We start from the raw sequence: 13,503 nt of genomic DNA on the forward strand, positions 1-13,503 counted from the left end.
ATATTACAAAAAAAATGTATACGTATTTGTAGTTTCCTAAATAATAATCTTACGTTTCAATTTTAAAAATTAGATAACTTATGTGTAAAACTATTAAATAAAATAATGTAAGGAATGTATTTAAAACATCACCTTATAAAATATGTTAATTTATTCATTACTGACTTTTATCTTTAATAGTAATTAAAATAATATATTACTGTAAAATAAAATTTTACATAACGAAATAAGTTTTTATCTTAAAACACTCTTTTAAATATTTTATAACAATTAAGTTGTAATAAACATAATTAACAGAATAATAGTTAAAATGATGTTCGTTATTTAATTTATCAATTAATGTAACAAGATTTTGTAACTTATTTATTCTTTCATTTTTAATATTTAATATCTATTAAGTACTTTTTATTTTTATTCCATATGAAATTTAGTTTAAAAAAGTATTATAATTTATTATCTATATAGAATTGAAATTATGTGATTTTACAAAGTTATATAAAAGATCGTTAATGCATTTTATCCAATTTATAAAAATGAGATGTTTTATATGTTTTTATGCTTTAATTTGATTATTGTCGCATAATAATATAATACTGAGTATATTAATGTATGTAAATGCTATAATTCATTAAGAATTACACTTTTTTAGTAAGAAAATATACTCTTATTAAAAATGATACTATTTGATTCTTTTGATTTGAAAAATTATGGAATAATTTAAAAAGGAAGTTCAAATTTTGAACTATGTTCTTGTAAAATGTACACAAACTTATTTTTTACATAAATTATTATTTAAATTTGCCAAATAAATTTCCATTCCTAAACATCCTGCTTTTAAAGCATTTGTTTCTACGCTATTCCATAGAGAACTCATGAACAAAATATAACATAATATTGCTGTTAAAAAAATACGTATTATATTAAGTCCAATAGTTACATCGAGAGATGTAAAGGAACAGTCTAACCCCATAGACCAAACAAGTGGTATAATTAATATACAGCCTACCAATAAATACCAAAATCGCCGCCGACGAACTGTTTTCAATGACGTTTCACATATACTTATGGCTTCCTTTATTGAATCTTTGACATCTACATTTATAGTTTGAAATTCACCTATAATAATAAAAATGTAAATTAAACGTAAATGTAAATTAAAGATTAAATAACTTACCATATATATTATTATTATACATATCATACATATCACTATATTTATTAGCTTACCAGGAATAAATTTAAAAGTTGCCATAATAGCCTCATGATCAGAATAACTAAAGTCTTTGTAAGGTATCCGTTTTGGAAATGGATGTTGAAAATTTGTCACCTCTATCTACGAATAATATATTATTAATATGGTTATTTCTAGGCAATTTCCTACGAAAATAACTAACAAATAAAAATAATTTAATGCACCTTGATATTCTTTGAACCTTGATATAAAATATGATCTATACGTTTCCCCTCAGGACAAGTTCTTGCAAGTTTTGAACTAGTATAACTATTATTGGCACACTCATTGGTCCCTAAATTACTTGAAATATTTGAGCAAGCATCTGCCAAACCAGCAACGCCACAAATGATTTTATAAGCTAAATCTTGAGGTTCTGCATTAAGGTCACCTCCTAATATTACAGAATCAGCTCCACCAGAAGTCATTCTAATAAATTGGGCAGTATCAAAAGCTTGTAGAACTCTATGTGCTGTGTATTCATTACTGTGATTATTGTATTCTGCATGTAACTAAAATATTAAACATATTTAATACTTATCGATATGTCGAAAATTATATGAATAAAAACTACAAATCTCAATAATTAAATTTACATGTGCAATATAAACATTAATGTTCATATTATGAATTTGAAGTCTACAGAGTCCAACACCTTTTCCACCAAACCAATCTCCATGGTGTATTTTATGTACATATCCATTTAAAGGCCATTTATGAAATATTACATCTTTAATAGGAAATCTAGATAAGATACAAATTCCAGATCCAAGAACTCCACTACAATGCATTAAATTAAAATTATTAGTAATAAAAAGGCAAGTTTAATAGTACTATATTAATATAAATGAGATATTTGCCTGTAAAAATAATGTGAGTAAGGTAACTGTTCTTCTGTCTTAGCTCTTATCATTTTGAAATCTTTAACAGACCATACCTCTTGTAGACAAATGATATCATAATTTTCTGTAGCAAATTTTTCTGCAATTGCTGTCATACGAACATTCCTATTTTGTGAAACATATGGTATCCCCCTAAAATATAAAATGTTATGAATATATGACAGTATGTATACTTATGTTAATTATAATTTTGTATTCTAGGTATAGAAAAATATTTATAAAAAATATAATTGGTATAAAAATAATTAATTCTAAACTAGATTCAAACTGATAAAAGTAATCCTATATTACATCATAATGCAACTTACCAACAATTTAAAGTTAGAATATTTATTAACGTTTTTACATTTGTCATTTTTATATCATCTTTTACGTCTGACATCTTTTATGGTTTTATTGTTTTAAACAGATTATTGCAAATATATTTTCCCGCAATCAGACCTGCAATTGTGATATAATATGTACTTCTTCTTATTAATTCTTTCCGACGTTTATCAATATCATACTTCATACATATATATGTACTTTATATATGAAATTGTGATAATAATTTTCTTTAACCAAAATTACAAAAATATGAAGAGAATGATTTTAAAAAATTCTGACTTATTATTGTTCTTTTTATCACAGATTCGAAATTTAAAAGATTGGAATAGTGGCAATAATGCCTTCATGGTCACGCTAGAACTTATCACACAATTTCTTCTTCGATTGTTAGTAATAAATTGTTATCTATATATATGTTATATATATATATATATATATATATATATATATAGCGCTAGAGAAGAAATTTTCTCCTTGCTAGCGTATAACGAATTTAGTCTCTACACTTAACATGTATAATATCTAAGCAATGGTTCTCAACTTTCTTGTATGAACAGCAAATTTTTAATTTATGTAAAAATGTTTCTCTTTATAAATTACGTAATTAAATGTATCTAGTTATACATAGTGCAGTTGTTATAAAATGTTTAACAAAATTTAGTAGAATATGAAAATATTCTATAAAACTTTTTACAATATATCATATACAAAAAAATTGATGCAGTAACAATCACTGTAGTCAACGTAGTCATCTTTGTAATAGTACTTATTTTAATCTAATATAGTCTGATATAATCTTACTTCTAATCTTTTACTTTGGTATTTATAAATATTTTAACTAATTAATTAACAAAAATGGCTATATGAATCATAATCATGAAAAAGTAAAAATATTTAATCATCATATAACATTATTGAAATTAAATCTTAATCTTTAAGATATATATATTTTCCCGAAAAATATAGTTAATTAATAAAGTTGCATTGAATTAAATACATATTAAATAGGTTTAACCAACCTTTTTAGTATAAATTTTTATTTTAAAAGGGTCAAGTATGTAATTGATGTAGTGCTCTGTATCACTTTGTTAGTACCTAGGTATTGTTGATAGGATAATCATCTTATGTTTTCTAAGGTGAGGGTGGAGTGTTAAAGATACAATTGTGTATAAGGTACAATTAGAAATTATTGTACTAAAATGTACTGAATAAATTGCAAAATAATCAAGAATCATTTTGCTTTATCATAAAAAACTAGAGGTTTTAGCATACTTGTCTCTAGAAACGTAACCTCTATAGAGGTAAGTTAAATTATAACTGTGATTTTGATCAATTTTTATGTCAATCTTTAATTTTTGTGATTATTAACTTGCCCCTAGACTTTCATTTAAAATTCTTCCCATAAATGTTTCTAAAAAAATAAATTAATTGTATATATTTTTAATACGATTTTATCATTAATAATATGTAATGTTTTTATCTAGGTTTATACTTAAGTTGTAATGGCTACTGATAAAGTAACTTTGGGTGATGCCTTATCCAATGTTGATGTACTTGATGAATTTACATTACCTGATGAACAACCTTGTATTGAAGCACAACCATGTTCTGTAGTATATCAAGCCAATTTTGATACTAATTTTGAAGATAGAAATGGCTTTGTTACTGGGATTGCTAAGTACATTGAAGAAGCTACTGTTCATGCAAGTTTGGTAAATAAGTATCTGATATTAGATAACTCTATCTTTGTGCTATCAATAGAATTATTACATATATAATATATAATTTTTAATTTAAAGAATGAATTATTAGAAGAAGGTTTGAAGCATGCTGTAATGTTATATACTTGGAGATGTTGTTCTCGTGCAATACCTCAGCCAAAATCAAATGAACAGCCCAACAGAGTAGAAATTTATGAGAAAACAGTAGAAGTATTAGCACCAGAAGTAAATAAATTATTAAATTTTATGTATTTTCAAGTATGTATAATAAAAATATCTAATAACTTGTTATTATATGCATATTGACAAAGTTGAATTTATTACATACAAATAATAAATGAATGTTAATCTTCAGAGAAAGGCAATTGAAAGATTTTCTGGAGAAGTGAAACGTTTGTGTCATCATGAAAAAAGAAAAGATTTTGTTTCTGAAGCATATTTACTCACTTTAGGAAAATTTATCAATATGTTTGCAGTTTTGGATGAACTTAAAAATATGAAATCTAGTGTAAAAAATGATTATTCCACATACCGAAGGTAACTATTACTCTTTTTAAATTTATTAAATCATTAAAATTTTTATTGAAAATAGCTATATTCTCATTTTAGAGCTGCTCAGTTCCTTAAAGTGATGTCTGATTCTCAAACATTACAAGAATCTCAAAATTTATCAATGTTTTTAGCTACACAAAATAAAATTCGTGATACAGTAAAAGAAAATTTAGAAAAAATTCCAGGATATGAAGAATTACTTGCAGATGTTGTTAATATATGTGTTCATATGTTTGAAACTAAAATGTATTTGACTCCAAATGAAAAACACATGTTGGTAAAAGTGATGGGATTTGGTTTATTTTTAATGGATAGTGAGCTTTGCAATATCAATAAGTTAGATCAGAAAAAGAAATTAAAATTAGATAGAATTGATAGAATTTTCAAAAACTTGGAAGTAGTGCCATTGTTTGGTGATATGCAAATTGCACCTTTTAATTATATCAAACGATCTAAACATTTTGATGCTTCAAAATGGCCATTGTCTTCTTCATCAAATAGTATGAGTCCACAAGCAGATCTTATGGTACATCTTCCACAAATTAGGGAAGATCATGTTAAATATATTAGTGAATTAGCAAGGTGAGAATAAAAATATTTCCGAAATTAAGAAAAATGCTAATTTTTAAACTTATAAAAATATATTTGCTGTGATATAGATACAGTAATGAAGTAACTACGACATACAAGGAATGTGGCAGTGATGCGGAAAATCGAGAAACCGCAGAATTAGCGTTACGTGGATTACAATTACTTTCTCAGTGGACAAGTGTAGTAACAGAACTTTATAGTTGGAAACTTCTGCATCCTACTGATCATCATATGAATAAAGAATGTCCCCAGGAAGCTGAAGAATATGAAAGAGTAAGACATATTATTTATTATTTCTACTGACTATATGATGTATACTAACACCTTTTCTTTTTATCAGGCTACACGTTATAATTATACAGATGAAGAAAAATTTGCTCTGATAGAAGTAATTGCAATGATTAAAGGATTACAAGTATTAATGGCGCGTATGGAAACAGTTTTTATTGATGCAATACGTAGAAACATATATGCGGAATTACAAGATTTTGTTCAACTTACATTGCGAGAACCATTACGTAAAGCAATTAAAAATAAAAAGGATCTTATTAGGAGGTTTGTATATTATTTTTTATTTATATGGAAGCATGCTTTTCTTTTTTATATAAACATAGTTTCATATACTTGTTTAACGATTTATAAACGTTTATTATATTCTTCAGTATCATTGTGTCAGTACGAGAAACTTGTGCTGATTGGCATTTTGGAGTAGAGCCATTAGGAGATCCTGCATTAAAAGGAAAGAAGGATCCTGATAATGGATTTGGTATTAAAGTACCACGTCGAAATGTTGGTAAGATTAAAAATAAATATAATTATATTTTTGAATAGTATACTTCAATACTTTATTAAAAGATGTATTTTCTCAGGACCCTCTTCAACACAACTATATATGGTCCGTACTATGTTAGAATCATTAATTGCGGATAAAAGTGGCGGAAAACGTACTTTGAGGAAGGACATTGATGGCCAATACCTTGTGCAAATCGATCAATTTCATAAAACTAGTTTTTATTGGAGTTACCTCTTAAATTTTAGTGGTTAGTATAATGAATTAGATATAGTTATATTTCATATTAAAATAGGATATTAATAGCATTATTTTATTTCAGAATCATTACAAGATTGTTGTGACTTATCCCAATTGTGGTACAGAGAATTTTATCTAGAAATGACCATGGGTCGGAAGATACAAGTAACTAAACATTTGTTTAATATAGTTTAACATAGTTCCAAACTCTAAACATGTTTATTAAAGTATATTAAACATAGTTTATTAAAAAATGATAGTTGATATTATTGCTTCATTTTTTACTAAATACCGGTAAATATTTTGTATTAATATATGTATGCAAAAGATATTATTAAATAGCGTTTTGTGTACTTGATTTCATGTCTAGAAATGCCAAGTTCGTCACCAGCATAATGAAGAGTGCAGCGATCTGATTACCATGGAGAAACGTATTCAAGTATGTTATTAGACACGAGTGATGTAGCAGTTATTTATGCTTATAATTTCTTGCAATGATCATCGTTAATATGGTTTACTGATTTCATTATTATTATTATGATGTTTCTATTGTATAAATTTTAACTAATACATAGAGAATACATGTTCTACGATTTTTTAAGCATTGAGTTGTTATAAGTTTATTATTTCACAAATAGTGTGCATTAAATAATGAAATCAATGTATGTCTGTTAAAAAATTATTTTATTAGTACAATTGACAACAGTATTAAGATCTATAATTGATAATATGCAAATTATGTTATAAGTTTTAAAAGCTTTTAATATATGTTTCAGTTTCCAATTGAAATGTCCATGCCATGGATTTTGACTGATCATATATTACGAAGCAAGGAACCATCAATGATGGAGTAAGTAAAAAGGAAATATATCTATCATTTGGAAAATATTTTGTAACATAATATTTTGTTTTTAGGTACGTTTTATATCCACTTGACTTATACAATGATAGTGCATTATATGCTTTGACAATATTTCGTAAACAGTTTCTTTATGATGAAGTAGAGGCTGAAGTAAATTTATGTTTTGATCAATTTGTTTACAAGCTTAGTGAACAAATTTTTGCTCACTATAAACAACTTGCTGCAAGTATATTGTTAGATAAAAGATTTCGAGTAGAATGTGTTGCGTTAGGAGCGTATTTGCTTCCATATCCTCGTGCTAACAGATATGAAACTTTATTAAAACAAAGACATGTTCAGTTACTTGGAAGAAGTATTGATTTGAACAAATTGATTACGCAACGCATTAATGCAGATATGCAAAAGTCATTAGATTTAGCAATTAGTAAATTTGAATCTGGCGATATAACGGGAGTTGTGGTAAGTTGAATTAATAGATTTAATATGTTGTACTTGTATTTAATTTGCATTCAATATGTATTTTAATAACTTAATATCTTGTGTACTAAAGGAATTGGAAGGACTTTTACAAGTGAATCGTCTTACTCATAAACTTTTAAGTAAATGGCTTGCATTAGATGAATATGATGCTATGTTTCGTGAAGCAAATCATAATGTTTTAGCCCCATATGGAAGAATCACTCTTCATGTATTTTGGGAATTGAATTATGACTTTTTACCGAATTATTGTTATAATGCAGCAACAAATAGGTATAATTGTGTTATAAAGTAAAACCCAATTATATAAATACATAAAGAATTCATAATTATTTGTATTAAAAATAAAATATATTTATAATAGGTTTGTAAAATGTCGTGGACTTCAATTTGTACAAGCAGTACATAGAGATAAACCTCCTCAAATGTCTCATCATTATCTTTGGGGAAGTAAACAATTAAATTTAGCATATAGTACACAATATGGGCAATATTCGGGATTTGTTGGACCACAACATTTCCGTACAATGTGTAAACTTCTTGGATATCAAGGTATTGCAGTAGTAATGGAAGAACTTTTAAAAATTGTGAAATCTCTAATTCAAGGAAGTTTACATCAATTTACTAAGACATTAATGGAGGCTATGCCAAAAGTTTGTAAACTTCCAAGATACGATTATGGATCCCCAGGAGTTTTGGGATATTATCATGCTCAATTAAATGACATTGTGCAATATCCAGATGCTAAAACGGAACTTTTTCATAATTTTCGCGAGTTTGGTAACACAATCTTATTTTGTCTTTTAATGGAACAAGCTTTATCACAAGAAGAAGTTTGTGATTTGTTACATGCAGCACCATTTCAAAATATATTACCAAGACCATATTGTAAAGGTAATATTTTCAAATTATATGTGCAAAACAATCTTATTTTTGAAAATATTATAATAACTTCAATTTTAGAGGGTGAAAAACCAGAGACTAAACAAAAACGACTTGAAGCCAAATATGCAGCTTTACAAATCGTCCCCAATGTAGATAATTTAGGTACAGCTAAAGTAAGTAATAAAATGAATATACACATTATGTAACATATGCAAATAATAAAAATATATAAGATGTTTAATTGTGTTGTAAACTTAAAATTATTTTAATCATGCAGCAAGCAATGATTGCCAGAGAAGGAGATTTATTAACCCGAGAACGGCTTTGTTGTGGTTTGTCTATATTTGAAGTAGTGCTCAGTAGACTACGTAGTTTTTTAGATGATCCTATTTGGGTTGGTCCTCCTCCTGTAAATGGAGTAATGAATGTTGATGAATGTACAGAATTTCATAGATTATGGAGTGCATTACAATTTGTATATTGCATTCCTGTTGGGGAAACAGAATTTACTGTTGAGTAAGTAATATTTAATTTTACTATTAGTAATAATACAAGTTTTATCATTTAATACCATTTTCATTACAGAGAACTATTTGGTGAAGGTTTACACTGGGCTGGATGTGCTATGATTGTATTACTTGGTCAACAAAGGAGATTCGAAGCTCTTGATTTTTGCTATCATATTTTGAGAGTGCAACGTGTTGATGGTAAAGATGAAAATGTTAAAGGAATCGTAAGTATTTATACATGAGTTGTAATATAATCTTTTCGATTATTAAATATTTAATCGTTATTCATTTGAAATAGCACTTAAAAAGAATGGTGGATAGGATTAGAAGATTTCAAGTGCTAAATTCACAAATTTTTGCTGTATTAAACAAATATTTGAAGAGTGGAGATAGTGACGCAACAAGCGTTGAACACGTTCGATGTTTTCCACCTCCAATTCACCCCTCGCTTGCTCATGTACAACAGCAACACTATCATACACCAGAATATTTACGTCAAATGAATCATCAGTGAAATAATATAAGTATTATAAGCAAGAATATTTATAATTTAGTATAATCAAGGCTGAATCTCACTTTTTAAATTACTTGTAATATGAGTTTGGAACATTTATCTAAATTTTCTTAAGGTAATGTATGTTACGTTTACATTAGTGCATATAACGTTGAAATAAGTCAATTGAAATCTTTAAAATTTGTTTCATTTTTTTGTAAAAAGATATAAATTCTTATATATAATTTGTAATAATATTATAATTATGTTGTTAACCCCTTAAGGCCCATCTTCGTAATATTACATTTAATATATTATGCAAAGCATTTTTTTAAACACATTTTTCTAAAATTCAGTGAACCCTTAAGGAGGTAATATTCAATATATTTATTAATCAATAAGAATATTCATATATCACATATTTTATTTAAAATATTTCCCAATCGTATATATTGTTTATGTAAAATAAGATTTTCATTATTAGTAACTTTTTATACATATATGAGTGCGAAAGTACGAATACTTGGAAATTGCATAAAAATTTCAAATCTTTAAATTAAGAATTATATATCTTTTACTATCAGTATTATTTATCATAATATGACAGCAAATATATTATGAACTCTGGTATTACAATCCATTTTATATATTTGTATTAAATTGATTTCTTTTTACAAATTAAATGTAAATTATAAGAAATACTTGACATATTTGTAATCATTGCTGGATATTTCGTGAATATTTTTCAATCCTTTTTGTAAACATATTTTATATGTACAAAAACAGATGTAAGCTCACATTTAGTAGAACTTTAACATTGTTTCAAAAACATAAAGCACTATATGGTAAGCAAATTTTATAATAGATAGACTACGAATTATAAAAGGCAATATCTACTAATTAAATACTGTTCTAAAACTTATACTTCGTAATATTTTTTACATGACTTATATTTTCTGTCAATTTCCTCATGTATGTTTTATGATAATTGTACAACACATACGAAAGAATCAATTGTTTGATATCAAATCTAGTTAAAATATGAATTGAGTAAGTCACAAAATTTAGACATTTATTTGTTATTTATGGTTAATTTTCAAAAATATTTTTGTTATAATGAACATATAAAAATAAGTATAAATGGTTACTAAGATTTATTTGTTTATACATATAATTCTTGTTTTATAATATTAAAAATATTAGAAAGTAACATCAAAAATATTTTAATAAAATATTTGAAGCAATGTAAATATACATTTGAAGTATGTTTTCAGGTTGCATGAAATCTGTTTGATGTTTATCAAGCTTCTAAATTTTGACAAATGCAACAAAATACAATAAATAATGATAAATGTAGCTTAAAAATTTCACATGTAATTCATTAAAATATGTTTTTTTATTATTTTTATCTTTAAAAAGTATAATTGTGTTCAACTTTTTGTTATACATATAAACTATGTAATATGTATGTACATGTTATGTATGAATTGAGAACATATTTATATGAAAATATGTAATCTCAGTATTATATGTGAATCTAATAATTTAATCATTTGTAAATTTACAATACATTCATAATAATTTATTTTCTTTATTGAAGATCCAAAAAAAAGGTAGATGCATTATCAATTTTACTACTTGGAAGATTATGTTTTAATTGTCTTTGCTTTCCACCTTTTACACGTTTACTAACGTCTAAAGTTTCAAAATATTGTACATTCCAAAACTTGATATCATAATCATGTGACGAAGATGCAATTAAAGTACCATCACTGTTAACATCAAGTGCTTCAATAGAAAGACTATGTTCTCCTACTATTCCAAGATGATGATGAGGAAACAGGCTGGTAGCCCTGTACATTAATACATACAACAAATACATAATTATTTTAATTAATATATAAAAAAAGATACATAATAAATCTTAAACTATACCTAAGTATTCCATCTTCTCCACCTGTTATCACAACATTTTCAGTAATTGGAATCATACAGTTTATAGCTTTTTTAGTTAAATTCGGAAACTCATCTGAATGAAGACCAAATTCTCCCCAATTATATACATACATTTTTCCTTTACCTGTACCCACCAATATTTTTGTTTCATATTTAAATAAACCAAGACATGTCAGTTCCTCTTGATATTCTTCTGACTAATGAAATGATTATATACATTTATATATATATATATATATATAATTATATATAATTGGATAACATGATATCTATTTACACATACTTGAACATGTAGTTTCTTTCCTGGTATATTAAATGTAGTAAGACATCCATCTCCACTTGCGCAAACTAAGTATTTCCCTTCTTTGTTTGTTACTATAGCACTTACATAATCCTCCATTTTTTTTAATGAAAATATTGGTTTATTCTCTCTTTGTCGAAGATCCCACACTTAAAATACTTAAATATAAATATAATGGATTCAATGAAACAGAGAAAAGAAAAAAACAATAACATACTTTTTACTACACCATCATCGTCTCCAGTTGCAAACATATGTTCTCCAATTACAGTCATTGTATATATTGGCTTCCTAAAATAAATCAAACATTAAGTAATGGCACTTATATTTTTATTTATATTAACTATAATGATTATATACATACTCATGTGCATTTTCATAAAGTCTTATTAGCTTTTCTGTTTCTAGATCAGTGAGCATTACACATAAATCTTTAGCAGTAGAAAATAAAGTTGTACCAGAGTCATTGAATTCTATGTCACGACATGCTTTAAGATGCAATTCTAAAGTTGATATCAGATCTGTTTCTGTATTATTATATTTGAATCTATCAGATAAAGAAATATACATGTATACATGTGTCAAGCTATTCAAAATTATTAACAACATATTAATTATATGATATTAATGAATATAAAATTTACAAGTATACATCTCCTGCAATATCAGCTACAGCCATCATGTTTGAATTAGGATGGAAACATATATCTACCACATGATCTTCTGTTTTAATAGGTGGAGGATGATTTGTATTTATATCTTTTGATCTAATTATTGCCTTTACAACTTCATCTTCTTCCTCACTTGCACTTAATAAAATTGATTCTGTACTGCCACCTTTAAAAAGAAATAGAAATATTACCTTTCTATAATATTATAAGTAATAAAAAGCATATACCACTATGTTAATTTTTATTACAAAAATTAATTAAGTTTAAATTATTTAAACATTAAATTTTATATAAAATTTACTTATGTGTGCATTATTTGAATGAAAAAGTTCCTCATCGTCTTCGTTGTCTATATCATCTATATCATAACTGCTTGAACTGCTGCCTTCTGATAATGTTTGTATACTATCGTTACTTGCATCACTGTCAAGATTATTATTCTCTTCATTATCAAGAACAAAATTACCTAAATAATACATATATTTAATTATAAATAAAGAAAAAAATCTAAGAAATATAAAAAAATTGTGTAATAGTTATTAATGAATTAATTCTTATTAACTACTGTTATTATGTCAATAGTGGAATCAATTTAAACATGTGCAAATAATATTAAGAAGTAAAAATAAGAAATAAATGATTATTTATTCTATAGTAATATAATATAAAAGGCAAAGCAAAAAAAGGTACCTGAATGTCCTTTATCTAAATTCATGTTTTAAAGATCCTAATTCTTTTTGATGATATTTATAAGGTCTCGTATATAATACAACACACAGTATGTATGACTTGTTCACTGTACGAAAACTATTAAAATTAATATTCCCTATAAATTGCACTATATAAAATGTGTTATTACAAATTTATAGTGATTTTTCAGGAATGTGGGTTGGTACCTACGGAGCGCTGATCCGCTCTGTTCGCTAGAGTGCGGAAAATATTCAAATGAAGATGTTAAGTTCTATCGAAATGAGTACTTTGATTCATAAGATCAT

The 13,503-nt window shown here is 25.9% G+C and overlaps 3 protein-coding genes across 5 annotated transcripts; 1 reads left to right on the top strand and 2 right to left on the bottom strand.

Annotated features, from left to right (window-relative positions):
* Nucleotides 1-541: 541 nt before the first annotated feature.
* LOC117234241 (putative neutral sphingomyelinase) lies at nt 542-3,527 on the bottom strand. 2 transcript variants are annotated; one of them, XM_033495243.1, is made up of 7 exons: nt 3,480-3,527; nt 2,442-2,574; nt 2,092-2,265; nt 1,828-2,011; nt 1,417-1,743; nt 1,228-1,333; nt 542-1,116 (listed from the first exon to the last, which is right to left on the bottom strand). In XM_033495243.1, exons 2-7 carry the CDS (start codon nt 2,513-2,515, stop codon nt 770-772), a joined length of 1,212 nt encoding a protein of 403 aa, XP_033351134.1. In that variant the 5' UTR covers nt 2,516-2,574; nt 3,480-3,527; the 3' UTR covers nt 542-769. The 2 variants fall into 2 exon arrangements, with proteins under 2 accessions (XP_033351134.1, XP_033351135.1); XM_033495244.1 differs by lacking the exon at nt 3,480-3,527 and having other exon boundaries at nt 2,169-2,265; nt 2,442-2,874.
* On the top strand, nt 3,149-9,774 carry LOC117234238 (cytoplasmic FMR1-interacting protein). 2 transcript variants are annotated; one of them, XM_033495235.1, is made up of 20 exons: nt 3,149-3,279; nt 3,597-3,761; nt 3,945-4,172; nt 4,260-4,439; nt 4,537-4,718; nt 4,791-5,315; nt 5,393-5,597; nt 5,665-5,879; nt 5,987-6,117; nt 6,194-6,364; nt 6,437-6,519; nt 6,725-6,793; nt 7,131-7,204; nt 7,270-7,675; nt 7,767-7,966; nt 8,058-8,587; nt 8,657-8,751; nt 8,856-9,094; nt 9,164-9,311; nt 9,386-9,774. In XM_033495235.1, the coding sequence occupies exons 3-20, from the start codon at nt 3,963-3,965 to the stop codon at nt 9,599-9,601; spliced, it is 3,879 nt and encodes a 1,292-aa protein (XP_033351126.1). In that variant the 5' UTR covers nt 3,149-3,279; nt 3,597-3,761; nt 3,945-3,962; the 3' UTR covers nt 9,602-9,774. The 2 variants fall into 2 exon arrangements, with proteins under 2 accessions (XP_033351126.1, XP_033351127.1); XM_033495236.1 differs by lacking the exon at nt 3,149-3,279 and adding an exon at nt 3,497-3,514.
* Nucleotides 9,775-11,078: 1,304 nt separating this feature from the next.
* On the bottom strand, nt 11,079-13,315 carry LOC117234234 (WD repeat-containing protein 55 homolog). The gene is made up of 8 exons (XM_033495232.1): nt 13,199-13,315; nt 12,810-12,974; nt 12,482-12,674; nt 12,202-12,384; nt 12,055-12,128; nt 11,820-11,986; nt 11,516-11,733; nt 11,079-11,433 (listed from the first exon to the last, which is right to left on the bottom strand). The coding sequence occupies exons 1-8, from the start codon at nt 13,221-13,223 to the stop codon at nt 11,172-11,174; spliced, it is 1,287 nt and encodes a 428-aa protein (XP_033351123.1). The 5' UTR covers nt 13,224-13,315; the 3' UTR covers nt 11,079-11,171.
* Between the last annotated feature and the right edge of the window lie 188 nt (nt 13,316-13,503).

Source organism: Bombus vosnesenskii, unplaced genomic scaffold (assembly GCF_011952255.1).
Source record: "Bombus vosnesenskii isolate JDL3184/JDL3185 unplaced genomic scaffold, Bvos_JDL3184-5_v1.1 scf7180000013304, whole genome shotgun sequence".
In the NCBI taxonomy this organism is placed as follows: Eukaryota; Metazoa; Arthropoda; class Insecta; order Hymenoptera; family Apidae; genus Bombus; species Bombus vosnesenskii.

Excerpts from the sequence above, each read along its gene's own strand:
- LOC117234241 (XM_033495243.1), bottom strand. The coding sequence starts at position 2,515 with ATGTCAGACGTAAAAGATGATATAAAAATGACAAATGTAAAAACGTTA. Across the intron at positions 2,266-2,441 it reads ATTCTAACTTTAAATTGTTG|GGGGATACCATATGTTTCAC; the intron begins GTAAGTTGCATT and ends TTTATATTTTAG. Across the intron at positions 1,117-1,227 it reads AACTTTTAAATTTATTCCTG|GTGAATTTCAAACTATAAAT; the intron begins GTAAGCTAATAA and ends TTATTATTATAG.
- LOC117234238 (XM_033495235.1), top strand. The coding sequence starts at position 3,963 with ATGGCTACTGATAAAGTAACTTTGGGTGATGCCTTATCCAATGTTGAT. Across the intron at positions 6,794-7,130 it reads CCATGGAGAAACGTATTCAA|TTTCCAATTGAAATGTCCAT; the intron begins GTATGTTATTAG and ends TATATGTTTCAG. Across the intron at positions 7,205-7,269 it reads AAGGAACCATCAATGATGGA|GTACGTTTTATATCCACTTG; the intron begins GTAAGTAAAAAG and ends TTTTGTTTTTAG.
- LOC117234234 (XM_033495232.1), bottom strand. The coding sequence starts at position 13,223 with ATGAATTTAGATAAAGGACATTCAG. Across the intron at positions 12,385-12,481 it reads ATTGCAGGAGATGTATACTT|ATTCAAATATAATAATACAG; the intron begins GTAAATTTTATA and ends TTTATCTGATAG. Across the intron at positions 11,734-11,819 it reads GAAAGAAACTACATGTTCAA|TCAGAAGAATATCAAGAGGA; the intron begins GTATGTGTAAAT and ends TCATTTCATTAG.